Source organism: Tenrec ecaudatus, chromosome 16 (genome assembly GCF_050624435.1).
Source record: "Tenrec ecaudatus isolate mTenEca1 chromosome 16, mTenEca1.hap1, whole genome shotgun sequence".
Lineage (NCBI taxonomy): Eukaryota > Metazoa > Chordata > Mammalia > Afrosoricida > Tenrecidae > Tenrec > Tenrec ecaudatus.
This window is the reverse complement of record NC_134545.1, coordinates 53,029,619-53,049,841: the sequence shown is the minus strand read 5'-3', so window position 1 is coordinate 53,049,841 and position 20,223 is coordinate 53,029,619. Positions and strand designations below refer to the sequence as shown.

General features: G+C 42.6%; 2 protein-coding genes across 5 annotated transcripts in view; both read right to left on the bottom strand.

Annotated features, from left to right (window-relative positions):
• The window catches only part of RUFY2 (RUN and FYVE domain containing 2), a 39,221-nt gene extending 31,541 nt beyond the window's left edge, over positions 1-7,680 (bottom strand). The window contains exons 1-3 of one of the 4 annotated variants that reach the window (XM_075533380.1): positions 7,568-7,680; positions 4,856-5,029; positions 1,912-2,029 (exon numbers count right to left, since the gene is read on the bottom strand). In XM_075533380.1, coding sequence (XP_075389495.1) covers positions 1,912-2,029; positions 4,856-5,029; positions 7,568-7,571 — 296 coding nt within the window. In that variant the 5' untranslated portion in view covers positions 7,572-7,680. Of the gene's footprint in view, positions 1-1,911; positions 2,030-4,855; positions 5,030-5,652; positions 5,810-7,567 lie in introns of those variants that run through there. The other 3 variants (XM_075533381.1, XM_075533379.1, XM_075533378.1) reach the window with 3 other exon arrangements.
• Positions 7,681-10,797: 3,117 nt separating this feature from the next.
• DNA2 (DNA replication helicase/nuclease 2) overlaps positions 10,798-20,223 on the bottom strand; it is a 53,948-nt gene continuing 44,522 nt past the window's right edge. The window contains exons 15-21 of the mRNA XM_075534342.1: positions 18,870-19,063; positions 18,691-18,780; positions 18,406-18,604; positions 14,975-15,064; positions 13,801-13,983; positions 12,167-12,313; positions 10,798-11,750 (exon numbers count right to left, since the gene is read on the bottom strand). Of these exons, the coding sequence (XP_075390457.1) occupies positions 11,682-11,750; positions 12,167-12,313; positions 13,801-13,983; positions 14,975-15,064; positions 18,406-18,604; positions 18,691-18,780; positions 18,870-19,063 (972 nt within the window). The 3' untranslated portion in view covers positions 10,798-11,681. The remainder of the gene's footprint in view (positions 11,751-12,166; positions 12,314-13,800; positions 13,984-14,974; positions 15,065-18,405; positions 18,605-18,690; positions 18,781-18,869; positions 19,064-20,223) is intronic.

Below are 20,223 nucleotides of genomic sequence, written 5' to 3'. Positions count from 1 at the left end.
AGGAACTCCTGGCATATGTGCTGCTGTGCTCCTGGAAGCTACCGCACTGGGATTTTAAATACCTGGGCTACCTAAAGGGAACAGGTTTCAGCAGAGCTTCCAGAGTAAGAAGGAACAGGATATCCATTTTTGAGGAATTAGCCACAAAAACAAAACTAAGTTATCAGGTAGATTATTACTTAAAGAGAAAATCACTATTCTATTATTTTTCAAATATTTCTTTTATTCATTTGCACTTAAGAAATTAAATTGCAGCCTCTCTTAACCAAGGTCTATCATTTAGTGGAAGTAAGCCTGTGTTCTATAAAATACGTCTTATTTTATAAAAGAAAAAGGTATCATTCACACTCTTTTTTGTGTGTTTTTCAATGCAGAGGCAACTTTGGCAGGTTGTGGGAAGAAACCACTCTTCATTCCTCAGAACAGATCTACTTTTGTAAATTTTCTCCCTCTGATATGAGCATGTATCACTCTCAAACCAAATGAAGTCACCTCTTATCTCTTTGTGAGACCACCCCCCCTTTGTTAAACCTGTTATGTGCTGACAAATCAAGACCAATTCATAGAGACCCTGAGAAAGCGGAACTGCTCCATAGGTTCCTAGGCTGCACACCAAGTGTGAATGCCATTGCTATTTAGTTAAACAAGAATAGCTTCTCTGCTTCTCACTTTTCACAGATGTGCAGTGATTTAAATCACCTCTTCGAGAGGACTGACTTAAGCATCAAATGTGACAATACAGCTACTCCCAAGCTGTTCAAGCAAGAGCAGATTCTCATGTTTAGCACCATACCTGCTAACCACCGGGGGGGAACCAAACACTACTACATCCACCGACCCCACCCCTCACAATCGATAAAACCCTAAGTTTGGCCAATAGCAAGCATCTGACAGATGCCAAAAAGCCACACAAAAAAAGTTATTTTTATGAACCAGACACAAGAATTAAAATATGGCAGAGTGCATTGAGCTACTAACCACGAGGTCGGCAGCGGGAACGCATCAGCTGCTCCACGGGAGGAAGATGCGGCTGTCTATTCCTGCACAGACTGAAAGTCTTGAGAACCCAAAGGGTCAGTTCCATTCTGTCCTATGGAGGGTCACTGTGTGTTAGAGTCCACTCCATGGAAGTGAGATAAGGGAGTGCATTTATTTAGAGGCGCGCTTGGTGCACAGTTTCAAAACCCAAAGGGCAGTTCTCCTACCCGGTCCTATAGGGTCTCTGTGGATCAGAAGTGACTTCGTGGAAAAGGAGTTGACACAATATAAGCATTTCATTATTTAGAAGAGCACTTCTAGAAACAAAAGAATAACACTTTAGACCTGCAAAGGATTTTCAACACTAGCCAGAATGCTTCAGTTTTTTTTGTATTCAGAACACAGACACAGTCTGATGAAACAAGCATGTGACATTTTAAGACCCAATTTTTGGAAGAAAAGTAATGTGCACAAGTTCTGAGACCTCAAATCTCTTGGGCTTTAGCCCTGGAGCCTGCCTAATTCAGTCCTGGGTAAGCAGTTATTGACTGCCAAGCTTCACCAGTAAGTGCTAACTAGCTTAACATGCAGGAAACAAAGACATGATTCACACATCCAACCTTAAAGGGATCTGCAGTTTCCTGAAGCATTGAAGCCAGCAGCACTGAAATAAGTGACATAATAACTGGAAAAATACAGTGATTAAGAGGATAAAGGTGGGGGAGGAAGGGTATAAAGGAAACTATTTAATAATTTTTATTGTAGAGACCCAGGGAAAATTCCATAAAGGAAATGGAATTTGAGCTGCGCCATAATCAATGAAGACAATTTTATTAGGAGAGAGAACATAAGGGTATGGAGTACTTCAGGATGCATACACTAGGGTGTGAGTTTATAACATCCTATGCACCCCAATGCAATATGCTTACTTACTTAAGACCTGGTAAATCCCGGACACTGGCGCCGATCTCCTCTGCTTCTGGGTACAGTTTCTCCACCAGTTCCAAAGGGCCCCATATGGTTTTGTTATAACTCAAAAATGATTTCCTTACTAAGAAATGAAACACATAATTATATAAAATTCTATTTTCATTTTAAAGCTATATTTTAAAAACATTTCCAACATACATATAATTATTCATAGCCCTTTATATCAATCACTACACAACTATGAATAGGACCAGTTACTCAGCCTGGTATTCTTTAGCAAACAAAATATGCATCTTGGACAATTTTGCAGAACCAAAAATCCATGAAAAACAGGTAATTAAAAAAAAAAAAATCCCCTCATAGAGGGGCTTAGGAGAGGAGATGGGTTAATTAGGGTGTGAGGTAGTATCGATGAAGAACACAGCTTTCCCCCAGATCCTGGATGCTTCCTCCCCCCAACTACCATGATCCGAATTCTACCTTGCAGGGCTGGATAGGACAGAGGCTGTACACTGGTACATAGGAGGGTTGGAGATACAGGGAATCCAGGGTGGATGATACCTCCAGGACCAAGGGAGTGAGGGACGATGCTGGGAGAGTGGAGGGTGAGTGGGTTGGAAAGGGGGAACTGATTACAAGGAGCCACATGTGACCTCTTCCCTGGGAGAGGGACAGCAGAGAAGGGGGGAAGGGAGACCCCGAATAGGGCAAGATATGACAAAATAACGAGGTATAAATTACCAAGGGCATATGAGGGAGGGGGGAAAAGGGAGGGAGGGGGGGAAAAAAAGGAGGACCTGATGCAAGGGGCTTAGGTGAAGAGCAAATGCCTTGAGAGTGATTGGGACAGGGAGTGTATGGGTGTGCTTTGTACAATTGATGTATGTATATGTATGGATTGTGGTAAGAGTTGTTGGAGTCCCTAATAAAATGTAAAAGAAGAAAAAAAAAAAGAAAATGATTAGGGCAAAATATGTACAGATGTGCTTTATACAATTGATGTATGTCTATGTATGGATTGTGATAAGTGTTGTATGAGCCCCTAATAAAATGTTTAAAAAAAAAAAAAAAAAAAAGACTACAGGGCTCATTCGTTACCAGTACAACAAAATTAAAAGGCAGGTGGTCCAAGCCAAGTCTATATTAAATAAACCAAAGGCAAAAAATTTACTTACTTTTAAACATGAAAAAAAGGCCTGACAATTTCCACTTTCGTTTTATTTGAAGATTTGAGTACTATATAAACATGAAAGCTAAATATATTTCTTTTTAAAATACTAGCCAGATCTGCAACTATAGTGTGTTTATTATATGGACAACCAAGTGAGGTAACTATTCCAAGGGGAGAGAAAACCACTCAGCAGAAAGTAACTCAGATATGCCGCACTATATTTTATGAAGACAATGAATTCAGAAAAGACTTTAGAACTGAACTACTCGGACCATCATCTGACAAATTCGATTTCAATAGGCTGGAGGGAAATAATGTTGTTTATCACTACCATTTTTTAAAGATAAAAAAAAATAATTTTTTAAAAGATAAAATCTTTTTTAAATCTCCCTACCCCACTCCCCAAAAGAGTAGCAATCTGGGCCAAAAATCAAATTGGTAACTTCCTGATATATTAACTGAGATTGGTGATATCAAGACTAAGTAAAGATGTAAAGAAGCAAATGATGTCATCTACGGTGACTGGTCTGGGGGTGTAGTAGTTATGCACTGGGCTGCGATCCACATGGTCGGCAGTTTGAAACCAGCAGCAGCTCTGTGAGAGAAAGACTGGGCTTTCTACTCCGGTAAACATTACTATCTTGGAAACCCACAGGGGGTCACTTTGAGTCAGCACTGACTGGATGGCAGCGAGTTTGGGTTTTCTGCCGGTTGGTGGGTCAACAATGAAAGCTCCATGGAAGCCAATGGCTTCCCCTGCAGGCATTCTCTCCTAGGAATTATACAGAACTGCTGCACATGCGCAAGGGTACGCATCCAGCCAAGTTCTTACAGTAGAGGTTAGCAGAGTGAAAATCTAGAAACAACCTCAGTGTGCATTAAAAGTAACTGCTAAATAGTGTGAGATATGCATACTATGAAATACTACAGACCATTTTTAAAATGTGAGGTCAACTTCTCTGTAAATGGAAATTCACCAAGCCTTATCATTAGTTTTTTTCCCTTTATTTCTTATTTTTTTTGACTGTAACAAACATTAATTCTCCCACAGTTCAGAAAGCAAGAAGTCCAAATTCAGTGTCGAATCTAGAGGCAGATTTTCCATTGGCTCACCATACTATTAATTTTTTTTAAAGTCACAGAATAGTATTGGTAGCATGATTCTATTTAACAAAAAAAACTGGGGGGGGGTAGATATTGTACGGGACTAGGTGACTGCCACTGATTGTCTTCCGGAAGACAAATGGAAGGAAATGAATCAGGTACAAAAGGAGTACATTTCAATACTAATATTTTTTATTATACTAAATCTTCAACAAAGAAATTAGTACACATATAGGACTTCTCAAATTTTGATGCCAAGGTTTCTGTCTGTGTTTGAAGCACTAAGGAGGTTTCTGTGCCAACAATCAAGAATGTTAACACAGAGAGCCACAAATGAACTCACGGACATTAAAAACAAGAACAAAGCAATGCTTCTGTAATTTTTGTTTGCCCTAGAAAATGGAAACCTGTTCAGTTAGTATACTAAAAGCTTTCACAATCAAATACGCTTTTAACAGAACCCTAACTGTTTTCTGAAGATCACCCTAGAAAATAAGTGCAGTCCCCCCCTTCCTGTACACAAGAGAGATCCTCCCAGAGACCAGCTCAATAGAGTTTAAATGGAAACAACAGGAACATGGTCTCAAAGAAAATATGCTTTCAAGAATGTTTAAGATGGTAAGGGCGGAGGAGTTAGCACAGTGAGTTGACTTTTTAAAAATCTCTTGGTACCTTTCAGCCCGTGTTTCAGACAATGCTCCATAACAACAAAGAACTGCTGCAAGGGGGGGTAGTCCGAATCCAGAGTCCGGCCGAAGCTGAGGGCCGATTCAATGAGTCCTTTGATACTCAGTTTAGCCATGTTTAAAAGGTTTGCTCTCTCAACTGCCGTGGGGTCTTTTGTAGCTGAAAGCACAAGAAAGGAGTGCAACATCATTTGCAAGACATGACATAGAAAAGTACGTGAACATTTTCCTTCCCCTGTAAACCCATCACTGGCCAAGGGTGATTGTCTCCTAACTAACTCACAGCCCTAGTTAGCTTTCCACACAAACCACAGAAGACTCTCGTTTGCTCTAGTCAAAGTTCAGTAAGATCAGGGAAATCGTCCATTCTACGGCATTTTACTATTTTTTTGAATTCTTAGGATGATTAGTTCTTTAATTTTTAAAAAATTTAAATAATTGTATTGGGGCTCATACAACTCTTATCACAATCCATACATACATCAATTGTGTAAAGCACACTTATACATTCGTTGCCCTCATCATTCTCAAAATTCGCCTTCCGCTTGGGTTCCTGGAATCAGCTCATTTTCCTTTTTTTTCATCCCCCTGCCTCACCACTCCCTTCTCCCTCATGAACCCTTAATAATTCATAAATTATTATTTTATCTTATCTTACACTGCCCGGCATCTCCCTTCACCCACTTTTCTGTTGCCCATCCCCCAGAGAGGAGTTATATGTAGATCCCCAAGATGTGTTCCCCCTTTCTACACCCCCTTCCCTCCCGGTATCACCATTCCCACCGATGGTCCTGAGGAGGTCATCTGTCCTGGATTCCCTGTGTTTCCAGATCCAATCTGTACCGCTGTGCATCCTCTGGTCTAACCAGGTTTGCAAGGCAGAATTGGGATCATGATAGTTGGGGAGAAGTATTTTACTTTTGTGTTACCTCTTCAGGGAGAATGTTTTTTATTTAATGATTTTCCACAGAAGTAAGTTTGGGGGGGGGGGGTGTCACAGAAGACACATCTAAGACAAAAGGTGGATGGCAAGATTAGTCAGAGAATAAACTCCAAGACAAAAGAATGCTCAGAATAAACTGGTAATAGAATAAAAAGCAGTCAAAATGCAAAGAATCATAAATCATCTATAACAACCGTGACAGGTCCATAAAATGCACTGACATATAAAGGTATGCCTGATAATCCACTCAATTAGTTAACTTATTTTAATACTTTTTCTTTTTTAAAATCCTGCTCTTAATGGCAAAGTGGTTAGGTGTTGGGCTGCAAAGTTGACAGTTCAGAACCACCAGCCAGCTCCGCAGGAGAAAGATGGGACTTTTTGTTTCTTTGATTCTTTCTTTTTTTTTTGAGGGAGCTTTTCTACTCCTGTGAAAAAAGTTAGAGACTAGGAAACTGACAGGGACAGGTCATACTCTGTCTCACAGGTGGGCTCTCAGTCAGACTTGATTGGATGGCAGCGGGTGTGAGAGAATGCAGTTCTTTCTAACTTGTATGTGAACCACAGTGCCCATGACAGCTTTGTGGCACGACTCCTTGATCCTCCAAGCAGAAACAAGCAGAGGCCAATTTTATATTAAAGTCCCTGGTCCTTCGACTCAATTCATGACACCCAGTTTCCATCTGAACGCCAAGCTAACAGATGCTTTGCATTGTTACAATTTTGATTTTTCGTTTCTATTTTAATTCACAAAAACTTTCTTTTCGTTCTCATTTTCCTTAGGAATTCCGACGCTTCCCACACTCTCATCACTGTTACCACTGGCTGGAATGTTTTCAGCAAATGCGGATGACAAGGCTGAGGTGCAGCAAAAAACGAATCATTAGACATCAATGAAAGGTCGCGCTAATGTCCACTAAACAAAGCAGCTGGTTTTCCTTTACTGAACAAAAATTCAGGCAGGGCTCCCCGTCATCTAGTAGTCTACTTCTGATCTGACAGCAAGGCGTGAAGCCAACACTGCACCGAAAGCAACTTAAAACGCAGCCACAACGCTACACACAAGCTGACTGCTGGAAAATCGCCACTCGTCTACTTCAAAGCGGCATCATCGTGTTTATTTCGGGAACGAAATCGCTTGGTGTTTCATAATCTGTAGTTCTCATTTTTGTTAACAGTGCCCACCAACAGACAATGGCACGTCCGTGGCGGACGTGGCCGCGGCCACCCCTCGACCAACGCCCAGGCTGAGGTCAGGGCCGGGATGTGCGGTCCCTGGACCTCGGCCCCCAGGGCGGGTCTCGGGGACGCGCAGGGCTGAGCGGAGCGGGTCTGGTCCCCCTTCCCCAGTTCCACTCCTTCCCGACAACGATGCCCACGCCTCGGGACGCTCCGAGCCCTCGCGGCAGGCCCCCCGGGGGCGTGCGCCGCCCTGAGCCCCAGCTCCGGGCCTGGGCGTCGGCCTCCAAGACAAACCTCAGTCCTCCCTCGGCCACCCCAGACCTGAGAAGTCACCATCATTCGAGAGGGACGCTTAACCGCGCCCCGAGGAGCCCACCCCGTGCTCGCCCTCACTGAATCCGGAGAACCAGCCGCGAAGGCACGGCGCCCAGGGCCGCTGCGCGTTGCCATGGCGACCCCCGGCGACCCCGGGGCCGCGCGGGCCCGCCCGCCCCAGCGACGCCTGGTCTCCCCGCCGAGCCGCGGCGCTCCGCCCGGGACGGAGGACCCCGCGCCTGCTCCCGGCCTACCCACCCATGGCGGCGGCGGCGGCGGCGGCGGCGGCGGCGGCGCTCTCCAGCCACGGACGCCCCCCGCGGCCCGGCGGCGCCGACGAGGCCCGCAGAGGCTGCGAGGGCGGTGCGGAGGCGGGCGCCGGCCACAGCGCCCCCCGGCGGCCGGAGGACGCCAACACGGGCGGGCGAGCGGGCGGGCGACGGGATGGGCCTGCGTCGTGGGGGTCGCCCGCAGCCACGGAAGACAGCGCCCCCGCGGACGCCGTGAAGAGGAAAAGGTGCTTGCAAGAGATCGCAGGGGCCAGGAGCCCAAGGGACGGATTGCCCACTCAACAGGTACCCGGGGCTCCCGTTTATTCCTCTGTAGTGAACCGTTTCCTGGACGTGAAGTTGGCATTGGTCCGCCTTCCCGGTCAGGAGGGCTGCCATGAAAAGAGCCTTTCGTTCTGCAGCAAGGTGGGTGGGGTAGGAGAGACTGACAGAAGTCAGCCCTACCTAGAAGCAGAATCTTTGATGTGGTGGGAAAATGTTAAATTGCCCCTTAAAGATCTGTAACTAAGCGCAAAGCCGTACTTACCTTGCTTAGTGGGTAACCTAACACTGCGCGCTCCTACCGTGGGGGCTTTGCCACCAAGCACAGACGCTCAGAAACTCACTGATAGCCTGCTTCCATAAAAGCTGCACCCAAGAAAACCCTGGGGAGTCGTTCTGCTCTGTAACATGTGCGGTTACTGAGTCATAATGGAGGGCACAAGACAATGTTATTGTTTTTAAAAACTATCATGATTTCATGCTGACTCACAAGTCATGATGTAGAATGTGTTTACTGTGGGGTTATGGTAGTTTTTTTGTTTTTTGTTTTTTTTAACAATTTATTAGGGGCTCATACAACTCTTATCACAATCCATACATATACATACATCAATTGTATAAAGCACATCCATATATTCCCTGCCCCAATCATTCTCAAGGCATTTGCTCTCCACTTAAGCCCTTTGCATCAGGTCCTCTTTTTTTTCCCCTCCCCCCTTCCTCATGTGCCCTTGGTAATTTATACATCGTTATTTTGTCATATCTTGCCCTATCCGGAGTCTCCCTTCCCCCCCTTCTCTGCTGTCCCTCTCCCACGGAAGAGGTCACATGTGGATCCTTGTAATCATTTCCCCCTTTCCAACTCACTCACCCTCCACTCTCCCAGCATCGCCCTTCACACCCTTGGTCCTGAAGGTATCGTCCACCCTGGATTCCCTGTACCTCCAGCCCTCATATGTACCAGTGTACAGCCTCTGCCCTATCCAGCCCTGCAAAGTAGAATTCAGATCATGGTAGTTGGGGGGAGGAAGCACCCAGGATCTGGGGGAAAGCTGTGTTCATCGGTACTACCTCGCACCCTAATTAACCCATCTCCTCTCCTAAACCCCTCTATGAGGGGATCTCCAGTGGCCGACACTTGGGCCTTGGGTACTTGGGTCTCCACTCTGCACTTCCCCCTTCGTTTAATATGGTATATATATATACACACACACACACACACACACACATATATACATACACACATTTTTTTTTCCTTGATGCCTTATACCTGGTCCCTTGGCACCTCGTGATCGCACTGGCCGGTGTGCTTCTTCCATGTGGGCTTTGTTGCTTCTGAGCTAGATGGCCGCTTGTTCACCTTCAAGCCTTTAAGACCCCAGACGCTATCTCTTTTGATAGCCGGGCACCATCAGCTTTCTTCACCACATTTGCTTATGCACCCATTTGTCTTCAGTGATCCTATCATGGAGGTGTGCAATCAATGATATGATTTTTTGTTCTTTGATGCCTGGTAGCTGATCCCTTCAGGACCACGCGATCACACAGGCTGGTGTGTTGCTTCTGAGGTAGATGGCCGCTCGTTTATCTTCAAGCCTTTAAGACCCCAGTCACTATCTCTTTTGATAGCCGGGCACCATCAGCTTTCTTCACCACATTTACTTGTTCACCCACTTTGGCTCCAGCCGTTGTGTCGGGAGAGTGAGCATCATAGAGTTCCAATTTAATAAAAGAAAGTATTCATGCATTGAGGGAGTGTTTGAGTAGAGGCCCAAGGTCCTTCCGCCACCTTAATACTTAACCTATAAATATAGACATAGATCTATTTCCCCATCCTCCTACATATATTTGCATGTACATGTCTTTGTCTAGACCTCCATAAATGCCCAGGTAGTTTTTTTTTAAATACTACTCTAAGCATCATACATTGAGACTACCAGTAATGACTGAGGAATAAATTAACAAGCTCCATTTTCTAAAAGTGCCTTAGTGATTACATGTTGGGATGCTAGCTGCAAGGTCAGGAGTTCAAAACCACCAGCCACTCCAAAAGAGATGTGGCTTTCTACTCCCCAAGTTAGTTCTGGAAACTCACAGGGGCAGGTCTACTCTGCCCTATATGGTTGGCATCGACTCAAGGGTATTGAGTTCAGTTTTTGGGTAGTGTTTGAAATATTCACCCAAATCGTGTACTGCTTTGTAATCAGGAAGAGAGAAAAGTTTTCAAAGGAAAGGAATTATTCCAAGATTTGAAAGCTCTAATAACTATAAGGTTGCTCTCTCATTTGCTGCCATTGATTGAATCAATGCCAGTTCATGGTGACCCATGAATTGGATGATAGTGACCCTATATAGATGATGACATTTACAGAAATAAAAATCACCAGAAAGGCATTAAATGAAATTGAAATTTTCATATTGTATGTACTGAATCTGAAAATAATCTGTAGACAGTAACTAAAACATGGAAGTGAGAGAGTAATGCACAAATCTGGTAATAGTCACATGGGTGATGCTTGGAGCAAGTGGATGCCTGGGGAGAAGAGGACCAGACCAGAGCTCTATGGAAGACCAGCCTTCAGGGACAGAAAGGAACCAGAGAAGCCATGATTCTTTAATTCCGTTTCTCCACCAGGGGAAGAAGTTAGCAACCAGAAACTCTGAACAAAGTTAGGAAGAGGGCTCCTGCAATGAACAGTCTTCTTATCATATACAGTATGGAAGGCCTTGTCTAGGTTTATACGTTGTGAGCAAAGTACTACATCAAACTGAATGCCCATTAAGGTTAGTGGAATTGTTGCCACGGCTATGGTTTCACTTGTACTCTACTGTTAGCACTTTGAGGATCTGATCTGGGGTTAACTTACTCAAGCCTCCAACTCACAACACTTTACACATAGGAAACTAATGATTCACACAGTAAACAGAAAATAATTTATTTAATGAAAATTTAATGATAAAAATGTCAAAACCATTTGAGGTAGAAGCAAAGAGTCCTTGAGAGAAATGGGAAATTCCTTCCTGGGACATACAAACACTGAGGTGAAATCTGTCACCTATACATAATGAATGATTTTGAGGCAACTTTGCTTTACAAAAAGAAACTTCACATATTAAAAGGGAAAACGATAATGGAGAGGCATATCTAAACATGGATGCTGAAAAGAGAAATATGATTTTTAAATTTGTCATTATTTCCTCTCAAAAGCATGATTTTCTTTTAATAAAAATCTCTAGGATACTGAGAATAAAACAGTGAGTGGGAACAAAGCATTACTGGAAATAATCAGTCCTAATGTAATACGTTGGCTTTAAACTAAAAATCATATCAGGTGATAGGGGGGAAAAAACCACACAAATAGTCTTTGAATGAGGGACCTAACAAACATAGCACAAAAAGTATACCTATATGTAAATCATTAGCAAATCAACTTTCTTTACTCGGATTGAATAATAATAATAAAATTTCTACTATAAAATCTACAAAACTATGTTAGTCCAGAATACTTAGATTTGAAAGTTCAGGCTTAAATTCAAAGTTAATCCATATTTGAAGCTGGTAAAATGTATCCGTTCTTCAAAGTCATACAAAACCACATTTTAATTACCTATAAATTTAAAATTCAGTTTTGGGTAAACTTGTATACACAAAAAAATCTAGAACTCTGAGTAGAGTATCTTTACTTCATTTCGCCCCCTTTGGGTCCGAGTGTCTTCGTGGTGTGAGCAGACACTCCTTTCCCAGCAGTCACAGCGCCAACAGTCTGCGCCGACCAGAGGAAATCCTCGCCCGGGTGGGAGAGGGGGAGGGAAGCAGCACCTTACCCTCTCTGAGAGGCCCCTAATGCGTGACAAAGACTTGCATGTTCTCCTGATGGAAGATCAACGATGTGAGACAGGTTAAGGAAGACGGCACAATATGTAACCACACATAAGAGTTTTCAAAAACATCTATATGACAAGGAATCATCCTACATCTCCACAGTGCTCTGCCTTGATTTTTAAAAAAGGGTATTCTAAATTTGGGGCCAGAGGAACCAGAAATAATAACCAGTTTTCTTAGATGTGCTGGGTATGCAGTTTAAGATCAGGCCCTTGTTTTCCCTTTTCTCATTTTACATACGATCCCCTTCTCACCTTCATTGTTTGCTGAACCCTCCTGACTGTCCGTGTTTCTCTCTCTCATAGAATCAGATCTGTGAAATATGCTGATGGGAACCACAGGGCCTTGAGTCTTAATTGACACAAGTACATAAATATAATAGCACATAATCAAACAGGACCATAAACAGACTGAAAAGGATATTAATTTTTCCGAGTTCAGATGACAGAGTAGCCTCTCCAAAGGAGGATAGTGGCTTAATGAGGGCACACATCCCAGGAGAATTAGTTTATGTTTGGCTCTGGTTATAGCAACATTAAGGCGTCGCCAATCTTTCAAGAGTTCACCAAGCTGTAAGAAATAAAATTTTCAATTAGATTTTCTGATTATACATTCAATTATTTGAATTTGTTCTGACAAAGACTATGGCTGACCTTGAACTACTTTCCTACACGGATTGCAAAAAGGCTTCATCAACATATTTGTCTTGATAGTTGAAAATAATTACCCATTATGCAAACCTTAACAATTTTATAATTAAATATACATAATAATTAGTGTTATTCCCTCTCATTGTAGCATTGTTTGTGAGAGAAATAAAAAGTTGTAATACTAAAAGACTAAGGGCAATGGTTAAATAATTATGACACATCATAAACAGAAAACAGTACTATGTAAAACAGAATGAAATCTGTGTATTGACAGAATGTTATACATGAGACTTCAATAATTGATAGAAAAATAGAATAAAAAAATGATGTTTTCCACAATGTTTTCCCCCTTCAAAAAGTATTTTATTCTGACAAAATAATGATAATTTATAAATTATCAAGGGTTTATGGGGGGGGGGAGGAGGGGGGAAATGAGCTGAAGCTAAGGGTTCAAGTAGAAAGCAAATGTTTTGAGAATGATGATGGCAACAAATGTACAAAAGTGCTTGACACGATGGATGCATGTATGGATTGTGATAAGACTTGTACCAGCCCCCAATAAAATGATTTAAAAAATGAAATACAAAAGAAATATTTCATTCTGTTTGAAACCTGAGCCCTACACACTTGCCCAAGAACAGTGGGACTGAGGGTCACCAGCTCTCGGATCTCCCCAGTTTGTGATACAGGCCAGACTGGGAGCTGGGTCCTGGTATCCTAACAAGCTCAAGACCACCTGGGGACTTGAATGTCACCTGCTCTGGACACATGTATGCCAGCCTCATGCCTAGAAACTACTCCTCCAGACTCAACCACTGAATTCCTGGGGTGCCCAGGGATGGAGTCTTGTGGGGGATACCAAATTTCCTACACCCAAAATAGTCAGCCTCCCTCCTTTGTGCAATGCTTCCGCCATGACAGCACTTCTATCACAGGAAGGAGGGGGCATCCCATGCAAGGGCTTATCTGGCCCCTCCCATTACCTAAAAGGATCACAATGGGGCAGGCCAAGAGCAAAACCTTCTCTTCCAAGCTGAAGGGTGCTCACTTCGGCTGCATTCCACAGTGTGCTGTGTGTGTGTCACCTTTTATGCTAAAGGCGAGGAGAGGAAATATCCATTCATCTTTGCTTATTTATGCATAGAGAAGCTGGGGAATACTATGAAAGAAACTAAAAACTCCTCAACTCTGAGGAGGTGATGGGAACTAAATAGATGTGGGATGGGGTAGGAGATAGACGTTTTACTCTATTTTTGCATATAATTTTTCAACCCTATAAATGTATTATATAAGCAGAGTAGTAAAAATGAAAAACAAAACATCTAGAATGATCTACCAAGTCAAAAGTTTACAAAACGTTTAAAATGTCTCAAAGAGAACAGTAAATAACAATTATAATTAACTCACATTTCCATCCTTATTATTTCTAACAAAAGATACTAGGATGATACTTTTGTCTCTTCCTTGGTATTTGTCAACTGTATTAACTTCCACCATCCCGACAGAAGAACTTGTCAATAAATCATTGATTATCTTTAATTGTTGCCTGTACGGTGCAATGATACCAATATCAGATGGCTTACATCCAGCCTAAACGAAAAAGGACACAATTTCAAATGAAAGATCCTGATTGTTGAGACATTTAGGGCTTTCTAAATCTATTAAATTAAATACTTATAATACTGTGTGCCCAACGGATGTTTATAGTGAATGTTCTTATTTTATCAAAGGTATAGATACAACTATTGAATTTGCTCTACAGCTCTGTCCGTATTTCTCATAATTAAATCTCTCAGAGGTTCGCGATAGCACACTGGTTTGTGTGCCTCTAAACAGTGCTGCCAGAAGAAACATGGTGCAAACATACATTCACTTTCTGCTCGCCCTTACCCAGGGAGGTTCCTTGCCCTCCCTATCAGACTGACAAGGGCATGGTACAAGATAACTGGAATTATTTAACTTTTACAACAAGATATCCTGAATGGAAACCCAAAACATCACTTAAAACTCACATTATCTTAAAGTTTATCTAAAAATAAAATCAATTAGGCTTCAGTCCCCTTAATAAACAAGAGTTTTAAAAGGCCAATGCCTAAGTTCTTTTACAACCCTAACTTTCTGCAACGGTTAGGTAGCTAGCAATAGGGACTGGGGCATCCACTGCGCATGCTCAGGGGCTGGAACTTCAGGCCAGGGAGGGTGGTACACCTAGGTGAGCGTTACACCTGGATTGGCCCATCTGGGCCAGGGGAATTCAATTCAGCCACGCCTCCCAGCAGAGGACCTGAAAAGCAGAGTGGAGAGCCTTGGGGGCCCTTGGGCAACTCAAGGTGCTCCTGGGAGGCCGGCAGCGGTCTCCTCTGTCCTCGGAACTCCACGTGCGGCGTGAAGTGCCTGAGTGCCTGTGTACACCTGAAGCTTCTCTGACCTTTCATGAAGCTCACCTGGACCACGTCCAGGCTCCGGAGTGAATACTTTCTGGAGCGAAGCCAAGGACTGAGGTATGTTTCTCCCCAGAGAGAGATCGAACAGCTTTTGTAGCCTTACTATTAGTCTCAAAACACAACCCACTCTAACTTACCTTAATAAACAGTGAGGTCAAGAAAGCAATGAGTTTGGCTTCCACTATGTTGCTCACACCACGTTTTTCAACTTGCTCTGGGGCTGGAATCTAAGTGGGAAAGAAGGATTGCATGCTGCTTATAAAAGAAATCTCTAAAGCAGTTCTCAACCTTCCTCATGCTGGGACCCTTTAATACAGTTCATGTGGTGACCCCACCATAAAATTATTTTCATTGCTACTTCATAACTGTCATTTTGCTACTGTTATGAATCGGGCGACCCCTGTGAAAGGGTCGTTTGACCCACAGGTTGAGAAGCGCTGCTCTAAAGTATTACAACTGCCATGTACTCACAGAGACCTCAGTGCACGGTTTGGAAACATTATTTTCTCTTCTTAAGACTTGAATGTGTAAGAATTAAGAAAAATGAGTATTATCCAGTTTCAGACTGTGGCAACCCATCCTAAACATGCTATAGTTCATACTAAAATCTCTACGAAAGCCAAACATACCCTGCATCAAATGTGTCACACACTGGTACTTACTTCTGAATTAGTGCCTAAAGGCAAAGGCACAGACAGCCCTGGTTCCATGCTAAGCCTTAACGTTATTCCAAATACCATCTTGGGACCTCACATTCACTTTCTGAAGGCTAAGCTGCAAAGTCAAGTGCAAGGTAAGAGGAAGGACAGTAGGCCGAGTAATTGCTTTGAAAGCAAGAAGGAGCAGGTTAAGATAAAGAGATATAGATAGGTGAAGTAGGGCCAAAGAAGTGGAATGGGCAGGAACATAGACAAAGATAGGGAAAGGAGGAACCTACACAAAGGAGAAGAGTAGGCATCAGTAAGTTCCCCCTCAAGGCAACAAATGGGAGCCAGCCATCTCCAGAGTCCTTCCCCAAAGCCCCTCCTGACTATCATCAAGCCTTGACAAACGTCTGCATTTGTTGTGTTCATCTCATCGGTAGTAAAAAGCCAAGCGCTGCCACTCCTCATATAAAGAACAAATGCGGACTTTTCGGGCCAGGAAAGAGCCTGGCAGGTGTGGCAGCTGCAGCCCATCCCTCTCTGGCACTGCAGGCCGAATAAAATCTTGTTTTCACTGTTAACATCCTGTGCTGATCCTCCTCCACAGCACTTGTTGCAGCAATCAAGGGCCACGCACAATTCACAATGTAAGGATTCAAAGAGATCTACTTCACATATCCATGCTCTCTCCATTCTCTTGTTGCCATGTGTACGAGGCGGTACCCAAAAAAAAGAACCCCAGAATTTTTTCGAAGCTTTGTATTTAAATTTTTTTTACAAAACAACCTTATCATTTTCAAAGTACACTTCATTACACTTAGCACATTTGTCAAATCTGTGCATCTATTCTTGAAAATATTTTTCAAACTCATCTGTTTGGATGGCTAACAGCACCTCCCTTGTTTTTTCTTCACTTCTATGCCATCAAACCACTGTCCTTGCATGTCCCTCTTCATTCACAGAAACAAAAAAGAAGTCACACAGAGTGAGGTCAAGTGAGTAAGGTGCATGGGGCAAGAGAGGCATGCTGGTTTTTGCCGAAAACTGCAGTACTGACTGAGATGGCTGTGTGAGCAGGTGCATTGTGATGGCAAAACCAGGCCTGTCTGCCACAAATCAGGCCTTTCTTGTGGCACACTGCTACGCAATCCTTTCACAACCTCTAAATGGAAAGCTTGATTAATAGTCTGACCTCATAGTTGACATTTTCATCCATTTGGGAAGTTGACAGACATCCATAACGAGGATTGTCATCAATTGACGGTTCATTTTTTTTTTAATGAAAAAACAACTAGTACACTTGAGTTTTTCCCATAGTGCTGTCTTTGTAAGCTGTGTTCACATTTTTGTGGCCTTTTTCCCAACCAGGAAACATTTCACAGCCACACATTGTTCTCTTAAATTGGCCATCAAAAATCAAGGCTTGAATGAAACTGTTTTTACAAAAAAATTTACTGTGACCAGAAAGAACCTTCCCAGATGATGCCACTGGGCACACTAACTTGGAGTTGCTCGATGCTCACCTAACAGGAAAAATGCACACTACAGAAGGCCCAGAGGAATTCTGGTTTTTTGGGGTACCGCCTCGTATAAATAATGAAGATAAAGTTCCCTGGATTGCACTACATCTAGTAAAATTGGTAAGGACTAATTTGCTTCCATATCATCCCTAAGATCTCCAAGTTTATTTTCAACTCAACTCATTTGGAATCTTGACACTAACAAAGGGAAAACCTAAGTAACAAAAATAAAAGATTCTGAGCAAAGGAGAGTGGGGCAGGTGGGGGGGGGGAACAACCCACTCTGGGAGCAATTAGACCAAAGTAAAAATTGACCACATGAACTAGCACCTGTACCATCTTGAGATCAGAAGAACTGTTAGGAGCTTAAGTTCTGAGAACCCTGTTTGCAAGCATCTGAATAACAGTGAAAGTCCACAGTCACCAAATGGATCAAGCCTCCACGGACTCCTTCTGAAGACTGAACAATAAATGAATATCCTTGTCCTCAGGTGAAGAGCACTGGAAAGTAGATTACATCCAATCCCTCTCCAGCCAGACCTGGGAGGCACTCTTCCTTAGGGGATTGCCTGGTTGTGTCCTTGGTGGAGATCACCATCCTGGGGCTCCTGTAGCCATCATTTATGTGGTAGATATGTCGATAACTGTAATTCACAGGGACTATGCTTTCTAAGGGCAATCATTCATGGGATCACCCTTTGTGGAAAAACCTCAAAGTCCACCTGCCCTTAAACAATCAAACTCTCAACCTAAAACACTAAGGGCTTTATTCAAGAGAATGAAAATTCCCTGAAGCACATGTAAGGCCTTATTTTTAACAACCAGCTGGCTCCACTCATCTTCATAACCAACCACTGCCAGTTGCTGCCCAGTGCCTCCAACTCATGGCAATCCCAAGTGTGTCAGGGTAGAACTATGAACAATTAAGATTTCTAACTGGTGAGTTTTCAGAAGTAAATCACCAAGTCTTTCTTGCAGGGCACCAATCTTATGTTAGCAGTGTTTCAGGGTACAAAAGAGACCCCATTTCAAATATAATTTAAAGAGAGCATTTATGTAGTCTCAAAGGAGACAAAGACACACATACATAATCCAGATGAGGGAGACCACCAACACGAAGAATCGAGTGAATGTGCTTGGCTCTGTATGTTCTCAACAGCAACAAAATGAGTAAGATCTACAGGAAAATACAGGTCTAAGCTGACATCGACCAACTTCCAGAATGGAAGCTCCTCCCCCAAATGCTAAGTGTGCAGGGAACGATTCTTTGTGTCAAGAAAAAGTACACTCACTTTACCTTATGACTGATAAAACTCCAGTAGAGCACCCGCTACTGCAAATGGAGAAATTTAAATTATACAACAAAAATAATAAAAAATAAAGGGGGAAAACTCCACTTCTTACCTTGTCTGTATTAAGAAAACAAACAGGATTGTTTGGCTCAAGTACTTCATTCAGCCAAGAATTTTCAGAAAAATCAGCATCGAGCTCCAGCTGCACATTCTTCACGTTGGGCAGGTTTATCACTGCATGGGCCACTTTGTCAGATCCACACTCCAGCTTTCCCTCATATATCAGCTTGTTACTTAAGGACATAATCTTACTATGGGAATTACAAACATGATTTTAGTTTTGACGGGCTAGAGAATCAATGTGGAATTCCCTTGTGGCTGACACAGGAATAAATACCTGTTCATCCTGTACTGCACAGTTAACTGGACAACAGCACTCGTATTCTGTCCCAGCCTCTGAAATAAGCTTTCACTCATGCCAAGAGCTCTGTCAACAAATCAAATCTAGGCTTATGTGTGTCACTGAAACCCACGCTTGAAAAGACGTGATTCACAAGTTAAGGATCTACTACTTACCTTGCTTCCCGGTTTAGCACCAGGGGAGGAAGCTGCTGATGATCCCCCACCAACACAAACCTCCGAGAGAAAAAAAGTGGTCCCAGGCAGACTGGCTGGCTAATTTGAGAGGCTTCATCCACAATACAAAAATCAAACATCTTACGGGAAAAAATGGGATGATTTATTCCCATACATGTTGTTGCAACTATAAGCTAAAAACAAATTAAAGTTTTTCTTAGAGATAAGTTATTTCATATTGAAAAGAACTATAACTTATTTACCCCACTTTTAAAATTAAAAGATTAAAAAACCAGTTTGTACCAGGATAGGACTACCTAAATACTTTTTATGGAACTTGGTGTCAGAATGGATCCAACTCACACAATGGCCACTTTCCTACAGACAGACAGACACCACCACAGAGCAAAAGCCAGCGAGACTCACAAGGATGCAACAAAGTAGTGCTGGAGAAGGCCAAGTAGGGAAGCACCAGCTAGTAAGGAACAGCCACACACACCCCATTTATCAAACACATGAGCCTGAGGTTCGCCAAAATGAAAAAAACATACGTTCTGCAAACACTCTACGATGAGCATGAAAACTGGAGAAAGTATCTGAAAACTGTATATCCAACAAAAGTTTGCTAACTAGACTATAAAGAACACATAACCCCTAACCTATTTGTAACAAAGTATTTATTAATAATATGGAATTCTTAAATATACATCAATAAAAAAGTTCTAATAACAAAATGGGCAAAATGTACAGCCATTTCATCAAAGAGGATGCTCAGATGGTAAATAAGCATCTGCGAAAACATCATTAGTCATTAAAAAACAAAACGAAACCCAGACCCACTGTCACTGTGTGCGCTTCAGCTCTAGTGTGTCTGAGGCTTTGTCAGTCTTTACCGGAACAGGCAGTCAGTCAGTCTCCTTTCCCTCCCTCCGTTAATGAGCCATTAGAGAAATGCAAATGAAAACCACAGTGCTAAGCATCTAGCATAAGGGCTCGAATGAAACACTGTGACAACAACAGATGCTGACCAATAGCACACATCAACTGCTGATGGAATCTGATGATATAAATATTAATATAAAATGGTAAAAGCACTTTGAAAACAGAGTTTTAAAAAATAGATATACAACTACCACATGACAAGGTGACTGCAATCCTGGACATTTATTCCAGAGAAATGCATACTTATAATGACATAAAAGTCTGTACTCAAATGTTTATAGTAGCTTTATTCATAATAGCCCCAAACTACACAATCCAGATGTTCTTCAACAAGTGACTAGCTACACAAACTGTGGCAAATCTATACCATGCAACAGGAGGGTGAGTCAAAACGTACTGCTACTGAGGGTCC